The sequence below is a fragment of the Acipenser ruthenus genome, chromosome 14 (genome assembly GCF_902713425.1).
Source record: "Acipenser ruthenus chromosome 14, fAciRut3.2 maternal haplotype, whole genome shotgun sequence".
Lineage (NCBI taxonomy): Eukaryota > Metazoa > Chordata > Actinopteri > Acipenseriformes > Acipenseridae > Acipenser > Acipenser ruthenus.
Genome location: NC_081202.1, coordinates 15,435,088 through 15,455,085, shown reverse-complemented (window position 1 = coordinate 15,455,085; position 19,998 = coordinate 15,435,088). Strand labels below are relative to the sequence as shown.

At 37.0% G+C, this 19,998-nt stretch overlaps 1 protein-coding gene across 3 annotated transcripts in view; it reads left to right on the top strand.

Moving 5' to 3' along the window:
- LOC117420019 (exocyst complex component 4-like) overlaps positions 1 to 19,998 on the top strand; it is a 138,327-nt gene that overhangs the window by 23,052 nt on the left and 95,277 nt on the right. For all 3 annotated transcript variants that reach the window (XM_058985933.1, XM_034033516.3, XM_034033515.3), the window contains exons 8-9: positions 13,834 to 13,979; positions 14,671 to 14,759. In XM_058985933.1, the coding sequence (XP_058841916.1) occupies positions 13,834 to 13,979; positions 14,671 to 14,759 (235 nt within the window). The remainder of the gene's footprint in view (positions 1 to 13,833; positions 13,980 to 14,670; positions 14,760 to 19,998) is intronic.

The following is a 19,998-nucleotide window of genomic DNA, read 5'->3' as shown; positions in this document are numbered from 1 at the left end:
ATATTGGCTGAGAAGGCAACCCAGTGTCCCTGCATAGAGATCAGTTTATCATAGCATCTCTGGCAACCTGCTAAAGTTGCTCTCCTGCAGGTATTGAAGTTTAATATTTCAGTCGGCCTGTGCTAGTGCAGTTTTTTTATTGTGACTGAGTAGCATGGAGCTTCTCACAAAATGTCCTGGGTACCTTCCCTTTATGAAGTACCTTGACCCATCTTAATAAGTATTCCATAAAGGGGGGGGGTAGGTACACTATAAGCAGGGTTTTATCGTTTTTGATTATTATTTGGCAAAATCAGTTATTTTCGGTTATTAAAAATAAACACCACTCAAACACATCAATTTTCAGTTTCTATAATACCTTGAATATACATTTCACGAATACATATACAAACGTTAATATACGCATTAAGTTATTTACATTTTTTCCTACAATTAAACATTCATCATGGTACTCTGATTAAGGTATGATATTTATGTAGCTATAATAATAATGTTAATCATGATAGTAATAATAATAATTAGGCAGTCATTGTACACAACATGCATTTAATATGCATTAGTAGAAGCTGTAGAGCAGTTTTATATTTATAATAACTTTTTCGGTTCATCACTGAATAAAACCTGCAAAAAAATAACTGGTGATGCAATGTTGCTGTCAATAGCCTACAGAAAGACCAGTTCATTTGACAGACATTTTAAGGTGCAAAAATGCCATAACTGTAAATCTAACCACTGGGGATCTACCACTGGGGAGATAATGCAGGGATATACATTTTGCTGATTTGATATTGGTAGCAAGTCCTTGGTTTTTGACATGGAAGTATTTCTGTGTCACTCATAAGGTGATCACCACCATGTTTCTTTTGTTTTCTTTACATTCACAAGTCCACACTTCAGCCATGTGGATTGACAGAAATTGCAGCATATTGGAACACCTCACCCCCTCTATGCAACAGGCCCTATATGTTAACCACTGCCTCTTTAAAAGCTACCTGTAGATGACTGCTGTTGCATTACCTGAATCTCTGATGACTGACAGATTGTATAAGACCTATTGTATCAATTCCATTTTATTTTGGAAGCGGTACAAGAGATCAGGTAATAAAAGCACAAGCACTACCCACATAAATGTTTCAGCTTCTCTGCATCCCAATGCAAACATCTGCTGTCACAACTACAGTATGTCTCAAAACTGGAGACTACTGCATTGTCACCTACTTTCTTTCACGCATTTATATTAATGGTCTCAACAGGTGGTGTCCGCAGCCACTGTGTAGTCTATGGACCAATACCATGATATATTAAACTGCCCTTTGATTAGTGTGCCTAGAAGCTGTTGCTAGTAGGAAACTGATCTTTTCCCCATCATTTGCTGAAGTTCCTGAGGTTGTCTCAACATTACAGTTTTCAGACATTAAGGCATACGATGGCTGACAATTATTTGAATAACTTTGTGACTGACAGCCCTGAGGTATGCTCATTAATACAAAAAGGCATTAAAACCAACTCCATCTCAGCAGTGAATATAAATTAGGAAGATAATGTTGTTTCATCATATGATCATTATGACCCCAGCTACCCTTGGGTATTTTTCACTCCTTTTCATGGCTGTCACTTGTGGCTGCTCTGTCAGTTTATATGACTTTTTCCCCAAAGCTTTCTCCTCATTCTCTGAGAGACCCGGTGTTTTATCATGCTGTTAGATTGCAGAGAGAAAGAGACAGTAAGAGACTCCAATTGAATCAATGACTTGTGATTGCTGGATCAGCCAAGTTAACTTGACGGTTAAATCGTAACTAATACTTAACTGAAAAGGCTAGTGTGTTGCTTTGGATGTCCATCATCAATCCTGTCTTTTGGTTTTGTCATTTTTGACTTTGGCTCAGAACAGCCTGCTCTTATATCATTTTGTAAATGCACTGTGCATATTGTAGAAGCAGGATAGTCGAAAGTGAACATTCAATAAATTTTTAATTTAGTGGTCGCCAATTCGTTTTTTTGTAGTTTTCTCCCCAATTTTAGTAGTGGCCAATTATTTTTGTTTAGCTCAGCTCACCGCTACCACCCCCGCGCTGACTCGGGAGTGGCGAAGACGAGCACACGCTGTCCTCCGAAGTGTGCGCCGTCAGCCGACTGCTTTTTCTTCACACTGCAGATTCACCATGCAGCCACCCAGAGCTACAGCGTCAGAGGACAACGCAGCTCTGGGCAGCTTACAGGCAAGCCCGCAGGCGCCCGTCCAGACTACAGGGGTCGCTGGTGCGCGGTGAGCCGAGAACACCCTGGCTGACCTAACCCTCCTACTCCCAGGGCGGTGCTTGGCCAATTGTGCGCCACCCCCTGGGAGCTCCCATCCTCGGTCGGCAAAGGAATAGCCTGGACTCGAACCGACGACGTCCAGACTATAGGGCACATCCTGCATCCAGCATGCTTTTACTGGATGTGCCACTCAGGAGAGATTTAAAACAACTGATAATATGGTGCACTGACATAAATGGTAATTTGATAATTTTGCAGATTCTCCATATTTAATTATCTAACTTTGCACAATGCATTCAAAACCATGCTTAATGTTAACCCTTGTGATTGCTGCTGTGTAATTTTGTAGAGCATGTCTGCAGCAAATGACCTGCCCTGCCCAAAGGGGTGTAAGTGGTCAGCGAGAACATAGATGCACTGCATCCAGAATCATTCTATAATAGACCTTTAGTGTTGAATTCCTGACAGTCATTATTGCTATTTCTCAAGTAAAGCCAATGAAGTTGCCAGCAGCTGAGCTCTTTTAATTTTCACAGCTGAGATGCGCAACAGTATATTCTCTTGATTAGAGAATGCATCATGTGAGATGGGTTTTGTTATTCAGTTGTTCATGTTATTATTTTTTGGAGCTGATTGTATCTGTTGAATGTGTATTAGGATGAGTGAGAAATCTATGACAGCGATATTATGGCTGATGATCATACGCAGCTGTTTCCTGTTGCATACAGCAATTGTAAGGATGTCGTGAAAAATTTCACACACACACATTTTGCTTTCTCCTCATTTTACCACGTGTTTAGTGTAAAATGTTATTCCTGAGCTATAACAGTTCGGAGGTGTAGTCTGTAGCCCCCTTCTGCTGCATGTTGTTGCTGAGCATAACTCCTCACTTGGCTTACGGAATTGCATGTGACAAGCAGGAGTAATGTTTGTACAGCCGATTGTACCAACATATAAACACGAGGAGATGGACCCACAGGGAAATAAAACCAGTCAAAATAAAGATTGAAAGCTCATGTCACTGGAAGGTCACGACCGCTCCCCTTTTTAAATTACCTTCAACAACAGGAAGCAGAAACTAAAGTAGCCTAATAAATGTTTTTTGTCTGCTATCAGTACCTAATATCTAAACATTTTATATTCCTGGAAATCAAAATAGAAGCAGCTTGTGCTATGTAAGATACAGCTCTTCCCTTTCAATACATCCACTCCAACAAAAGGTTAGGTGGATGTTACATCTGGGTGCTATAAGATATAAAAGTAACAACAATTGAAGGGGAGGGGAGTGAGCAGAATAAGCAGTATTATAGTTGCCTCCATGCCAACACATGAAAACTTGTTTACAGCATTTGTAGTTACCATTTAGGAAAGGGTAAATAACTTTTGACAACAGAAGAATCAACCAGCAGTTAACACTTACTGTATCATGGCCTCTGCGTAACTTCTTGTGGCTTTTTACTGTTATGCATCACATATGTGCACAGTTTTGAAGTTAACTGTAATAAACATGGAAAATGGAACTATGGTTTTAGAAATGAAAGCTTTTATTGAAAGTTATCCACGTCAGTAAATTGATGATTTTCAAGCCAGTAATAGCGCTCTCAAAAGCTTTTTCTTATTAGAAATGTTTATTTCAGATAGTGAGATGACATGTCTTTCAGGCTTTTGTTTGATACTTATGCATAAGCTGGCTGTAAGAAAATCTGAAGAACAGGGCAGTCTGGCAGAGAAAGCTATTTAATGTCCTCCTCATTAAACTGTTGTCATATGAAGGTGGCAGGACTCTAATGATGTGATTTTTCTGGAACACATTAAAGAACAATTAAATATATTAACGCAGCATGGTGTTAGTGAGGAACATGTGCCTTTTAAAGTTATCTCAGTAATTTAAATATAACAACCAGAAAGCATGTCTTCCTTTCGAATTCAGATTAAGGGTTTCGTTAGCCATACAAAGAAGCCTAGGTTTTGGTTTACCATGCAACATGTTGTTGAGACTAACCTTCCATTTATTTAAAGTGGTTTTAGCTAATTCCTAAAATCTTACCCGTCATCAGTGTGGAGTAGTGGTTAGGGCTTTGGACTCTTGACCGGAGGGTCATGGGTTCAATCCCAGGTGGGGGACACTGCTGCTGTACCCTTGAACAAGGTACTTTACCTAGATTGCTCCAGTAAAAACACAATTGTATAAATGGGTAATTGTATGTAAAAATAATATGATATATTGTAACAATTGTAAGTCGCCCTGGATAAGGGCGTCTGCTAAGAAATAAATAATAATAATAATAATAATAATCATGCACTTCCTTTAGCTATGTACTGTAGATCTCACATGTGCAATTTTGCAAGACGCACCAGGTAAAGCAAACCTTTATTTTTATTTTAAAATGAAATCTGCTACCATACTTGGTTAAGAAAGCTCTCACTCTGCATGCCTTATTTCCAGGTCTGTTGTACTTCCTAGAACATTTCACACAGAAAGTCAAAGTGTCTCTACTCCATCAACATAACGTAAAATTTTATGTCAATTCCATAATGTGTCCCAAATATAACCTCAATCATGAAACTGACTCAGGTGACTAAAGTTTTGGTCAAAATGGAGTTGAACTCAGCAAAGATTCTGCTGACTAGATAGCTGAGCCATAACCCATGCAATGTGTCTTGTCACAGGCTGACAGTTAGCTGCCAAAGGTGGTTTACCTGTCGTTTTTCTATTCAGACAAGGTCCTAGAGACACAGCTCTGTTTATCTGCCTATCAATCTGACAGTTCCGCTATCAGTGCAATTACTTTTTAAGCTCTTGCTATTATTACTTGTTCGAGCTCACTAAGGTCTGTAACCTCCTCTTTCTTGGATATCTTTCACTGCAGTTTGGCTGTCATACACGTCAGCAGTCAGTTGGCCAATTCACCTAATTAGCACCAACCTACACAGTGTAAATTGGTGGGGTGCACTGTATACAGATACTGTAACTGGTTGCGTGAATAAAATCGGTTCTGAACAGCCGACCATCTTTGTAACTGATTGGTCCAAAAACTATTCCTTCCTTCTTTTCTGTAGGTATGTTATGTAACAATTGTCTAGAGAATGTTCATGAAAAATAATAGTAACATTGACTAGAGAAAAACTATCCAATTGCTGGGTTTTACACTGAAATACACCGTTTCTATAAACGTGTTTAATATATAATCAGATTGTTTATATATATTATGTAACAATGTGCATATCATTTCTTGATAACCAAGAAAGTTTCTTGGAACAAGACAATCTAAAGGGAAGCAGTGTGGAGTAGTGGTTAGGGCTCTGGACTCCTGACCGGAGGGTTGTGGGTTCAATCCCCAGTGGGGGACACTGCTGTTGTACCCTTGAGCAAGGTACTTTACCTAGATTGCTCCAGTAAAAACCCAACTGTATAAATGGGTAATTGTATGTAAAAATAATGTGATATCTGTATAATGTGAAATAATGTATAATGTGATATCTTGTTACAATTGTAAGTCACCCTGGATAAGGGCGTCTGCTAAGAAATAAATAATAATAATAATAAAGGATATGCAATTAAGTCCTCAGGAGCTAGTAAAATTTGCTTTCTACAAACAGCCCGAAAAATATCCATTGGCTGCTTCTGTAAGACATTGTGTAATTGTTTTTACTTGTGCCACTGTGTTAATCTTCTTTCCACATTGGGATGCCTGCCCATTAAATAATGTCTGTGAGTGATGGAATGCATTCACTTTTAAAAAGGGGCCTGTTTTCTGTAGGCACCGCATCCGCTGCGCTGCCCCATAAACCAAAAAACTGCAACATTTCTGGGAATTTATGAATCCTTGAGTAAAATCTTAACTACAATAGAGCTTTACTCACAGTTTGCAAACATTGAACCAGTTACTCCAAATATATTGAAACATACAGACGTGCTCAAATTTGTTGGTACCCTTACAGCTCATTGAAATAATGCTTCATTCCTCCTGAAAAGTGATGAAATTAAAAGCTATTTTATCATGTATACTTGCATGCCTTTGGTATGTCCTAGAATAAAGCAAAGAAGCTGTGAAAAGAGATGAATTATTGCTTATTCTACAAAGATATTCTAAAATGGCCTGGACACATTTGTTGGTACCCCTTAGAAAAGATAATAAATAATTGGATTATAGTGATATTTCAAACTAATTAGTTTCTTTAATTAGTATCACACATGTCTCCAATCTTGTAATCAGTCATTCAGCCTATTTAAATGGAGAAAAGTAGTCACTGTGCTGTTTGGTATCATTGTGTGCACCACACTGAACATGGACCAGAGAAAGCAAAGGAGAGAGTTGTCTGAGGAGATCAGAAAGAAAATAATAGACAAGCATGGTAAAGGTAAAGGCTACAAGACCATCTCCAAGCAGCTTGATGTTCCTGTGACAACAGTTGCAAATATTATTAAGAAGTTTAAGGTCCATGGAACTGTAGCCAACCTCCCTGGGCGCAGCCGCAAGAGGAAAATCGACCCCAGATTGAACAGAAGGATAGTGTGAATGGTAGAAAAAGAACCAAGGATAACTGCCAAAGAGATACAAGCTGAACTCCAAGGTGAAGGTACGTCAGTTTCTGAGCGCACCATCCGTCGCTTTTTGAGCGAAAGTGGGCTCCATGGAAGAAGACCCAGGAGGACTCCACTTTTGAAAGAAAAACATAAAAAAGCCAGACTGGAATTTGCTAAAATGCATATTGACAAGCCACAATCCTTCTGGGAGAATGTCCTTTGGACAGATGAGTCAAAACTGGAGCTTTTTGGCAAGTCACATCAGCTCTATGTTCACAGATGAAAAAATGAAGCTTTCAAAGAAAAGAACACCATACCTACAGTGAAACATGGAGGAGGCTTGGTTATGTTTTGGGGCTGCTTTGCTGCACCTGGCACAGGGTGCCTTGAATCTGTGCAGGGCACAATGAAATCTCAAGACTTTCAAGGCATTCTGGAGCGAAACGTACTGCCCAGTGTCAGAAAGCTCTGTCTCAGTTGCAGGTCATGGGTCCTCCAACAGGATAATGACCCAAAACACACAGCTAAAAGCACCCAAGAATGGATAAGAACAAAACATTGGACTATTCTGAAGTGGCCTTCTATGAGTCCTGATCTGAATCCTATCGAACATCTATGGAAAGAGCTGAAACTTGCAGTCTGGAGAAGGCACCCATCAAACCTGAGACGGCTGGAGCAGTTTGCTCAGGGAGAGTGGGCCAAACTACCTGTTAACAGGTGCAGAAGTCTCATTGAGAGCTACAGAAAACGTTTGATTGCAGTGATTGCCTCTAAAGGTTGTGCAACAAAATATTAGGTTAGCGGTCCCATCATTTTTGTTCATGCCATTTTCATTTGTTTTATTATTTACAATATTATGTTGAATAAAAAATCAAAAACAAAGTCTGATTTCTATTAAATATGGAATAAACAATGGTGGATGCCAATTACTTGTCAGTTTCAAGTTATTTCAGAGAAAATTGTGCATTCTTCGTTTTTTGTGGAGGGGTACCAACAAATTTGAGCACGTCTGTAGTGTTATTTATAAGTGGACAGGTTAGCTTATTTAACAAATAAAAAAAAAAATCTGGAGACCTGACTTAGAGCATAATTGGTTTGATGAATTATGAAATGGTTATAAAGATAAATCTGCCATTTTCCCATTCACACATTTTGTAAGTACTGTACATTAAGCCAGTGGAAAGTTCTTCTATCACCTGGGGTTAGTAAATCAAACTTGCTGCAGTGATTGGTTATGAAATCACACTGTTAAATAAACCGGCTGTGCACAGTATTCTAGAATGGATCTCATTTTGGCAATTGGGAATGGCGGGGACGGGGGTGCTGTAGATGATATTTCCATGGCTGGTAATTTGAAGGAGCAGCTGAGTATTCATTTTGGCACTTCTCCGGGTACTTGTGCAAACTTTGGATCTGCACACCCTGCCACATTTTTATATTCAGTTTTGTTAAGATGACATTGATATGCCTATCAGAACCAGGAAAGGTTCTTAACAAAGCCCTCTATTTGCATAAGTTAACTCTATTGGCAGTTGTTTTTACTGAGACTAAAATATACTAAATAGTTTATATTTTATATTCATCCTTGCTATATTTTATTTGTGCATTTGGGACATGTAGGGGGCAATGCATTAATTATTTAAAATCCTTTGTTGTATTTAAAAATATATATATACAGTGCCTTGCAAAAGTATTCAGACCCCTGACCAATTCTCTCATATTATTGAATTACAATTGGTACATTGAAATTTCGTTCTGTTTGATATTTTATTTTAAAACACTGTAACTCAAAATCAATTATTGTAAGGTGACATTGGTTTTATGTTGGGAAATATTTTTAAGAAAAATAAAAAAACTGAAATATCTTGCTTGCATAAGTATTCAACCCCCACACATTAATATTTGGTAGAGCCACCTTTTGCTGCAATAACAGCTTTAAGTCTTTTGGGGTAAGTATGTACCAGCTTTGCACACAGTGATTTTGGCCCATTCTTCTTGGCAGATTTGCTCCAGGTTGTTCAGGTTGGTATTATATTGTGTGCTTGGAGTCTTGTCACATATATTCTAGTTGCAGCAGGAACATACATCATTGCTACTTGTTCTTAATTAAGCTTGAACATTATTGTGAATAACCCTCAGTACTGTGTGTTTTTTTTTTTTTTTTTTTTTACATGACCTTTGGAAGAAATTTCCACGCGTTGTATCAAACTTTGTCAAATGTATTATGTTGATTGAAAAATAAATATTCTCTTTTTAATTTCATGAAATCTTATCAAATACAGATAAAAGCTTCTGACACATCTCTTAATGAATAAATCATAGGTTCCCTCAAGATTAATAAAGACAGAAATATATGCATAAGTACCCTATGGGTTATCAAGCATGTGAAAAGTAACTGAGATTTTCAAAAGAAGAGACAATGATCTGGTGTTATTAAATAAGATGTGCAGAACTTTTTTGGCAGTTTAATCAAGATGTCACTTTTTATTGGTGTCATAACTTTGAATCTCTGGAACAAAGGAGATGCGCTGATAGCATACAAGCAATAATAGACTTGTCTGCTTTACCATTTGTCTTAATCTTTTTGACGGTTAAAAAAAAGATGGAAGAATAATTGTTTGTTTTTGAGATTTGAAAGACTGCAGTCATTTCAAATTATATTCAGGTACATATGGATGCCATTCAACATGATTTCACCTGTGTTGGGGAAGTCATTTTTTTTCCAGGCTGTCGGTTTACCTTCTATTTAGAGACCTTCTTGCCCATTGTACTTTCAGTTGGAGGATGTAGAATAAAAATAATTGAAATAGCTGTATTTGCTATTGGATGTCCCTAATATGGATGCTTTAGTCATGGTTGGACTTATAAACTTATATTTAGTATATTTATCTCCAGAATAATTCACAATTAATTAACTGTAGTATATATTCTGTCTATTGTCTGCTTGCAATTTAATTATTAGTATTTCAAAGTGTGTTTGCTGAAGCTGCATGGAAGTTCCTCTCCCTTCACAGATCAATGTGAACTCCATCAGCAGTGCTCTTGTTAAATTGAGTTGTTTTGGTGTTTCATCTCATTAGCAAATAAAACGGCTGAGAGGGCATAAGACCTTTGAGTCGCTCTCCGTAATTTTGACAAACAAGAAATACATCTGAAGAAGTAGACTGCCTGCAAACACCGCCCATGCTCTTTACACCCACGTCAAAGCGTTAAGAGTCAGGGTTCTGGAAGTCTGCATAATGAAGCAGGGAGAACTGATGTTTTTATCAGCTCAAACCAGGCTGCTGTACCTGTTTAGTATCCTGCTCTGTTTCTGCACATCTGGGAGCTTGCTGAAAACTTCGTTTTTCACTTTTGATTTGAGTTTGGTTTTTCTGGGCTGTACATTAACGCTGAAGTCATGGTGCTCATTTGAAAGGGCACTGCAGGCCTATAAAGCAGCCGTCATAGGGAGAGTGATTTTTTTTTTCTCCCACTGGGGAAGAATAAATCGAAGCTGTCAAATATTTTTTAGAGGTTCTGTAGATGGTAAGTCATGAAATGTATTATGGTGAAGGCCAATGAAATGACATATTGTGTCTTTGACAAAAATCCAGACGTTCATGTGTGCGAACAGCAGAAAAGAAGAGCAGAAGTCATTTCTGAAAGGTAATGCATTTCTGAAAGATAATGCTGGCCCTCCTTGTAAGTTAGGACGGCCCGTATAACAATGTAATGACCCTCTCAGTGAGAAGGCCACAGGTTCAAGTTCTAACTCTGCCGCTGAACCTAGCATGTAAGCCCCAGAACCTCACTGCCCTTTTTGCAAATGTACAAGATCAAATCCATTAACTTTGCATTTGCCTCAAACTTTCTTTTTTTTATCAATTTACAAAACCCATATTTAAAGGGTATTTATTTAAAGGGTATTTAGTGTGATGGTGTAAATATGGTTAAACGGTTAACCGATAGAAATCAAATCTTTTAAATGGATTTCTTATTAAACGATATTTACAACCCTAGTTGAAACACTTGAAATATTAGCATAGCCTTTCCTTAATTACTATAAAATGACACCCATTTTTTTTTTCAGGAATAATAGCATTGCAATGGTAGTGTGCTGCATTCATTGTAAATCTAGCCGATGATAGTAAGAGAGAACACTTATATTTGATTTGCTTTGAAGTTGCCTTCACAATACACTGAGGCCTAATGTATTAGAGACTTGACCTTTAAGCACAATTTTCATACCACTTGCCTCACAAGTCGTTCAGCTGTGATAATGTGTCATTATATTGTGGTGATTTTAAAAAGGAGGCGACTGTTGATGTGAGCAAAAGATGTAATAATATTTCAAGTTTATTTTACAGGCCATTTCATCTTGGGTCAATGCAGTATGTACTCTAAATGTTATAGTACAATCAACTCTCTTATCATAGAGGATTGGTAATGGCAAATAGATTTACGGTGCAAAAACGGTGTTCTTCATTTTAGTGTTTTGACAGAGATCAGTTCATCCTCTAACAACTCCATTGGGGTATTACGTCCTCATTATAACTGTGTCATTTGTAGCCAAGAACATTGCTTGCTATAATGAGGTGCCTGCTGCAATAAAGTTAAATTCAATAAGATTTAATGTTGTTGGCAAGATACAGATAGTACAGCAGTGGCGTAGCTAAGGGGGTGGTTCTCCCCCCCCCCGAAATTCATCTACGTGGGACAATAAAAAATATCAGCCATGTGGATAATTCTCGATTGATCACCAGCACACCCCCTGGAACGAAATCCTTGCTATACCAGTGTTATTAACCATCATCAAAAAAATCTCCATCCAGCCCCGAAAAAAAATGTAGTACATTTTAAAACGAGGGTGGAGAGTAATTTGCAGGTTCCTCTAAAAGTTCCTTGGGAAGGAAACCAAATCTTAATCTCATCTTTGTTTTCAGTTAAAAATAAAACTATTTTTCTACAACTAGTGGAAATCCTCAGAAACTCATTACAAATATTGACATTTTCAGGGAGTTGCTGAGATTTAGAACATAAGAAAGTTTACAAACGAGAGGAGGCCATTCAGCCCATCTTGCTGAATGTTGAATTTATGACCTGCAGGGTTTTTATAAAAATGATTTATTTAGGAAGGCCATGTGAGCTTTAGGTAGCTCGTTTTCAAAGGCGTCCTAGTACAGGTTACAGGTTTCAAAAATAAAAATTAATAAAAACACATAATGACAAGACAATACACAAAGTACACATTACATTTACACAGCACATACACATGGCCTGTTTAAGTACTGAAACAACAGTTTTTTTTTTTTTAATTACAACATTTTAAAATAATAATAATAAAAAAAAACTTTACAGAAAGACTTAAACCTGTTACTGTCTCCCTGATTACAGTACCATTTTTGAAACGTGGGGGAATTTTGAAGACCTATACTTAATCTGTCATCAGCCAGCCGTACTTTGGGTTTATGCGCTTAAAGTAGTACCTTTTAATGCACTTTAGATAGTTTGATCTTTCCATCAGAAAAATCTGGCGCTTAATTGAGATTACACACTCTGCTGCCACAATCAGTATCTCAGATTGTCATTACAAATTTAATACAGTGACATTATCAGCTCGCTTGGTTTGTAATTAATAAAATGTATTTTTTCTTTCTAGTTTAAATATAACATTTCGTATAGTATCATTATAGTATCAGTTAGTATGTTAACATGCACTTAAAATTCTGTATACTGCAGTATGCCACATACTGTGTTTATGGAACATGCCATTCCTCTAGAAACCCCTGTTTTACACACAACTTTGCTAGTGTGCATTGCTGATGAATTCAGAGCATGGATAATAAGCGTGCATGGTCAGAAATCCCATATAAACAAAGTTCAGTGTACTTGTCTGTTGCATCATCTTCTGGAAGAATGCAGCCAGACATCTGTATACTTTTAATAGAAAAGTAATAGAAACTATTATGTGTTCTTTACATTCAGGACCTTGATCAAATGTCTTTTTTTTAATTTGTATTGTATTTTTGTTTAAGGTTTGGTTCATTTCTCTATTATGAAAAAGTGTGCTTTTGAGAATCTAGACCATGGCATCTAAATCTACAGTATAGAAACAAGTGCCGGTGCAACAGTGCTGACCTTTTAACACTGAAGGTCTTAAATAGGGTAGTGCCAATACTCTTATTTTCCGAATAATTGCCTTTAAGAAGTATTTGTCGGCAGGTTTTAAATAAATCAAAACACTTCTATTTATTAATGCATTGATTTCAAAACAAGAACGCTGCCCTTCCTTCACTTTTACAATTGATTTGATTAACTTCTGCATTGAGTGTTTTAAAAGCCGATTGCAAATGCTGCCATTTTTACTGCCATACTGCATTACCGAGGCTGTAAACTGACAGTGAAATTATGTTGCAAAACTATCAAATGCAACTAGTACATCATGTAAACCATGACCTTTCCTTAAACCTAACACAAGCTACCGCTCTGGAAACTGGATTTGTATTTAGTTGTCAAGTTTAGTCAGAGATAACACCTTTTCCAGGACTGCAACCCCATAATTCACTGTAGAGATGATGCATTTCTAAGGATACTAAGGAAAGTGAAAAAAATGATTTCATATCAAAAGGGCAAAAAAAAGTTGACAAATCACATATAAAATATGACCACGTTCTCTATTAAAAACAGAATCAGCTTGTTATTGATTGATACTCAATAACTGTGTACACAAGGGAAACCAAGGGACAGGCTTTTTTTGTGTTGAGGAATTAACATGTTTTATTCCATCTTAATTAATACCTAACAATTTTAGATTTCTTGAAGGCAATTACTGAGAAAATGAGTATTGGCACAACACTGTCAAACAAGAACTTCTTTATAAAGTGAACAGAATATAATTGCGAACAACCATTGTCATGTTTTATTCTTAGATAACAACATTATAATTCTACAATGATGTTGTAAGAAGCTAACTTTAAAAGCCTTCATTGAGGAATGAAAATTGGGGACTGGGGTTGGAAATGTGTAAACCGGAGAACTAAATATTGATCATTGATTTCATGCAGGTTCTGTTAATGGATTACTTGGATGTGAAGAATACACGCAGTGCAACCGAACCCTCATCACAGATCAGCTACGCCAGTACAGGAAGTGACTTTGCTGCCTTCTTTGCCAAAAAGAGGCCCCAGAGACCCAAACAATCATTGTTCAAGTAAGGAACAGTGCATGTTTACATTCCCCATCTGGCTCGCTAAACCTCCTATCAATGTTTTGTTCTTTCTTGTTTCCTGACTTCTCTTTTGTTTTTGTTTTAAAACTAATGTCAGTGCCTCAATAGAGGTGCAGTAGCAAATGATACACAACAGAGTATTAGAAACATTTTCTTTATAAATGTCACATTGATAAATATAAGAGAATGAAATTTGTGGAAAACAAAATGACATGCATTTTAAATGAGTTACTGCACGGAAATGTAATGGACAGACGCTTTTAATCTCCTTCTGAGGAATGACCTTTACTATTTCCCTCACCGTGCAGTAACCTTTATGTACAGAAGCAACATGACACCTATTGATTCTGTATACATTAAAAAAAATAACTTGACGCTTTTATAAAAAAATTACTTTCAATAAATGTGTGTTGCTACTATATTCGGTACCATGCTTGAGATGATAACCATTACAAGCTTGTCTTGTCCACTACACATAAAATTGGATCAATGGATTTAAGTTTACTAGAAACAATGAGATTGCACTTGAGTAGTCCTGGTTTTATCAATTTTAATACAGTAATATGAAAAATTAAACCAAATCACAAAACAGATTGTGGACCAAACTAAGCTTGTTCAAGTGACAGCAGTGTTTGCTATGAAATGGGTCCTAAAGGTCCATATTCTATTTCAGGTTTGAATCGTCCTCCCATGCTATAAGTATGAGTGCTTACCTGCGGGAACAGAGAAGGGAGCTTTACAGCAAAAGTGGAGAACTACAGGGTAAGTAGAATCTATTTAGCAGAAGGGATAGGACATTTATAACTCACAATTTATACGTTAAGCAAAAATAAGCTCTCAAAATACATAGAGCAAAATCAATTACAGTATATTTCTTTTGATGGTTTAAGTGGTTTGAAGTTGATACAGCAAACGATTCTATTATGTAGTGATTCATAGGCTTAAAATTAAATGTAAATTACACTTTTTGAAATAAATAAATAGTTTTAAAATTAAGAAACATTTTTTCAGTATCTAACATTTTGAAACTGTCAGCCCATTTAATAGTTATATTTGGTTGTTGAAGTCTAAAGGTCCTTATTAAGTGGGCATGGGAGTAATATTTAACAAAGTAAAACCATTGAGATTTATAATGGCATCCTGGTCAAGAAGGGCCATGAAGCGTCAGCACAGCTATTATCTAGTCTCCCAGACAAACAGTTAGTGTCTGTCTTTGCATTTATCTTTTCAATTCTATTGTGGGCAGAGATACAGAAACACAAAGTATCTGTATGGCATTCTAACATTTTGCAGTCTTGGCTGAAGTGCATTGATTTTTTTATTTTTATTTGTGCTGTACTTTCTTGAGTTATTGCCAAACTACCAATTTTGTTTAAAATGTATGTTGAAATGCCTGATGTAATCCCTTGAATGCTTACTAACTAGTGTTGGCTTTGTTTATTGATGCTTACATTACATATCCATTTGATAATGGGTTTGGAGACAACAACAAAAAAACAAGCAGTTTAGTAGTTATTGTGTCTAAGTAGTTTATATACGTAGGCTCTGTAGGGAGGCAGACTTGTAAGTTGTTTTAAAAGCTAGGCAGTTGGAGGGGTGGTGGAGTGTAAGTTTAAAAACTATGCTCATCATGAGTTTTTATAGATATATTTGTTTGATTGTGTGAATTTGTTCTGGAATGCCGAGAGACCTGGGTTTACAGTTTCTACTGTTGTTCGATTGGTCTATACAACTTACTGTCAATGTTATGTTCAGTTTACAAATGAGGGGAAAACTGTAAATTAAAAATCTGTGCACATTTTTTTTCTCCACAGTCCAGAGAAAATAACGTTATAGTAGGTGCCTTGTTCTGTTTGAATTAATCAGAGTCCTGTACATAAAGACAATAATTGTTCTCAGATGATGAAAAGTAGCCCTGACATTTTTATAATGGAAATTCAGCACAGAATCTTGCTAAGGAGTGTATGATAAGTTGTTGTCATTCAGAAAGTGAAAAAGTGAATTCTTCGGCTTATTAAAACTGACTTAATGTGACAAGCAGGTCCCACCTTTAAAAAAGTCTCGGGCAGAAATTAAATTGTTTGAGAATTTGATCAGTGAGACCAATTTCAGGAGTGTTTTGACTGTGCTTGTGAAATGTGGTCAGAGTAAAGCTGCTTGTATTTATTTGATGCCTCATTGTTATTGGAGATCATCCTATTTAGTCCTCATAAGTCCACTTATTATTTCCTCTGCATGCGTTTTTGCTAGTTTACCAGATTAGCAATGATTGCTCGTCAAAGCAAAATCCAATCAGGAAATTGTGTGCTATGTGTGAGTGTGTATAGAGAGGAGGTGGTGGAGGTTGGGGGTCTGTATTAACTGTATCACATTATGCCTGAGAATTATAACAGGGTATTCGTGCACAATATCACATTTTTGGATTAGCTGCAAAGCATAGCTACAGATAGCATTTTAAGAAAGCTTGCAGTTTTAGTTTTTGATTTATAATGCAAAGGGTCATGGGTATTTGACAGCAAGGCATTGCTTCAATGAAATAAGCATTTGTGACTCCATGTTGCTTCTGACTTTACCATTATTATAGCAATGAAAACTGTGCTTGTATTTACGTGTTTACAATCACAGACAGCTTTTTAAATAGACATGTTACATGTGCAATGGCACAGCAGTTCATATGCTTACAATCAAGTAGATGTTTGTAACATCGCTATACAAGTTTCAAACACAGTGTTTTAATGTACTACCTTTCCAATCTCCGTGGACAGTCCTCTGCATCACAAAACCACCACAATGCAGCATTTGGCCCAAGAACTGAATAGCAAGTGTGGTTGTTAACTGTATTCTGCAAACCTACAGTTTCTTTACGTTCATAGTTGCAATATCGGGTTTATATCATTCATGTGAAATTAATAGTATGTGTGTGTGATGCTTGATCTTTTCAGATATTTTTCTTCAAGTGCAGTATTGTGAAGTTAATATAGCTGATATGTAATTTACAGTGGACAATTAGTCTTATCTGTTTGAGTGCGCGGTGAGCCGAGGATACCCTCTAGTGGTCTGCATATATTTTAACATTGTAACATATTAACTATCACTACTTACTTTACTATAAAATACCTGTCTCTTCCTTTCATGCCACCAGTTGAAAGGGACCTACACCTGTGCTTTCGCAGAGATGATGTACCAGTTTTGTGGCTGTCGTTTACAAAAACATAATGACAGGTTTTACAAGCAACGAATCCAGTCCCATGTTCATTATTTTCATTCGCTATGATTATTATTATCCAAGGCGACTTACAGAGACTAGGGTGTGTGAACTATGCATCAGCTGCAGAGTCACTTACAATTACATCTCACCCGAAAGATGAAGCACAAGGAGGTTAAATGACTTGCTCAGAGTCACACAATGAGTCAGTGGCTGAGGTGGGATTTGAACCAGGGACCTCCTGGTTATAAGCCCTTTTCTTTATCCAAAATAATTCCACACTTGTGATTTACCTCTCGACCTATTATCCACCACATGAAATAAACCCTGCACTATCTTTTGTTTCACCTTGTCCACAGGCATTTTTAATATCACCAATCTGTCGTGATAAAAAGATCTTGCGACATATCAAACAAGCGAAAACACTGCTTAGTCAGCTGACTCCTCCCTAATCGTCTACTTCTTTAGTGCAGGAAATACTGGTACATTTACCTTCTAATACGTTATTTGGGAAAGGGTTACAGACGAGTATGCTGAAAGGACAGAGAACATTTTTGGTGATTTCAAATTCAGACCCGAAATGTTTTTTTTTTTTTTACCCGAACCGCAAACCGCAAAAAAGTTCACATTCTGACCCGAACCCGACCCGCTTTTGGCCCCGCGGGTCCCCGACCCGATGCAGGACTGGGTGGCGGCGCTCAGCCAATTGTGTGCCGCCCCCTGGGAGCTCCGTGGTCAGCAGGGGAAAAGCCTGTTGTGTGTTATTGTTTAAAATGTATGTATTTGTTTCACAGGTGTTTTAGGTCAGCAGGGAAGGATTTATTGCCTTACTTGCCAAAGCAGTTCATGTGCAGAATGTGCCTGGGCTCGATGAATGATGAACAAGCAAGCGAGCCCAGGCACAGCTGCATAAAAGAGGCAGGGATCTCTCACTCGAGGTTGGATTGTGTACACAAATATAAACACTTGCTACTTGTACTGGAGTTAGACCAGCACGATACTTGTTTGCTTAGTGTTCGTTGTTCACTTCTAGTCTGTTTTGTTTTGGCCATCGTGCCGTTTGTTTTGGAAAATATTTGTTTAAAAGTTTTACTTGTTTATTTAATAAACACTCTTCATACCTCGCAGTACTGTGTGTGTCTCTTCCTGGTCTGATGTCACCACCAAGCCCATTCGTGACAGTAACACTGACATAATTCCATCACATTTCCTCTTGTTCAGCTTTGAGAAGCCATTTCAAAAGCAATTTTTTTCTGGATTAGTTCATGGTAATACTATAGAGAGAAGCACACATAATATAACATTGTGGGATAAGTAGTAAAAAAAAAAAAAAAAAAAAAAATATATATATATATTTTAGCTCAAAGAGCCAGCTATATATATATACACACACACACAGTATATTTAAAACAGGGATATATGTTCTAATCCAAGGCTATTACTGTAGCATGGTCAGGTCCTGTTGTAGGTGAGTACACAGGGTCTGGAAAGTATGGGGATGATTTCAGAAAATACTATGGAGGTTAAAATGGCCAAGTCACGTACATACTTTTTTTCAATAGTAGTGCTTGTTACATTAAAAATGTAAGCCTCTATTGTGCATTGTTTGACTTTTTGTATAATTTTTTTGTTACAGCACAGTTTTTTTTTTTAAATATAAACTCCTTTTTAGGATATCTTAAAACAAAACTCCCTCTACAGCAGTTAATGCATAGTGTAATATTTCTTAATACTTATCATTTAAGGTTTAACTTAAGTGTTATATTACAGTACACGACTGAGTGATACAAGCAGAGGGTACAAAGCTTTCAGTATTGTCAGCTTCTTTGTTTATGGTGAATTACTTATTTTATCAGTTATTTAAGGCTTATTTTGTATAAAAAAATGATCGTTTACCAGTATCTATACATTTTAGAAGTATTTATTCATTGGCACTCAAATTGGCAATTTTTATTTTTTTATGTTTACACCCAGCTGCGCATATGAGTACCTGCTGATTTGTGACATTGGGATTGTGGGGAGCATGAAGTCTGCAAGGAGAAAAGCACAGAAGCTGTGCATGTACTGTCATTACTTCTCTTTACAAACGTTCCTGAAATGAAGTAATGTAAACTGAGCGATTCTGTATAGATGTTATTTGAAGTATTGTATAAAAAAAAAATCCTTGTGTGAATGGGTTTGTTTAAAACCAAAAAAAAAAAAGACTGGCAGACTGACATATATTAAAAAAATTCTCTCACCTTTACCATGACACCATAATGGACGTTACTGTGTGTGTGTGAAGCCTTTCCTAGGAAACGAGACAAGATTTTGTAGAATTACTGGGAAAATGTGTTCAGGATAGTTTTACTGTCAATAATAAACTGTGGAAAATATGTTTTTCTTGTCTTTTTTCAACCCCCCATTTGTGATGCATATACAGTTTTGGTACAGAAGCATACAATTTAATGCTACAGCCCCATGTGCTCAAGGAAATTACCTCATTTTGTGTCCCATTTAGTATTAGCATGCCATGTCTTCTGTGAACATATAGTATGGAATGTTTCATAGCCTTGAAGTAGTTCCTCGCCCTGAAGCCTGTCTGCAAACTGACACGTAGACACTTTTGACCTACAAATCTAAAGCTGACCGCTTGATGGAAGTGAACAGCATGACCACCTTTTAGAAAGTTGGTCTGTAGGTGTTCCTCCCTCCCATTACAACACAATCAATATGACAGTACTTCATGTATTCTGGACTTGGCTATAAAGCTTAGTCATGTATGAATTTGTAACACTATAGTGCCAGTGTACACAG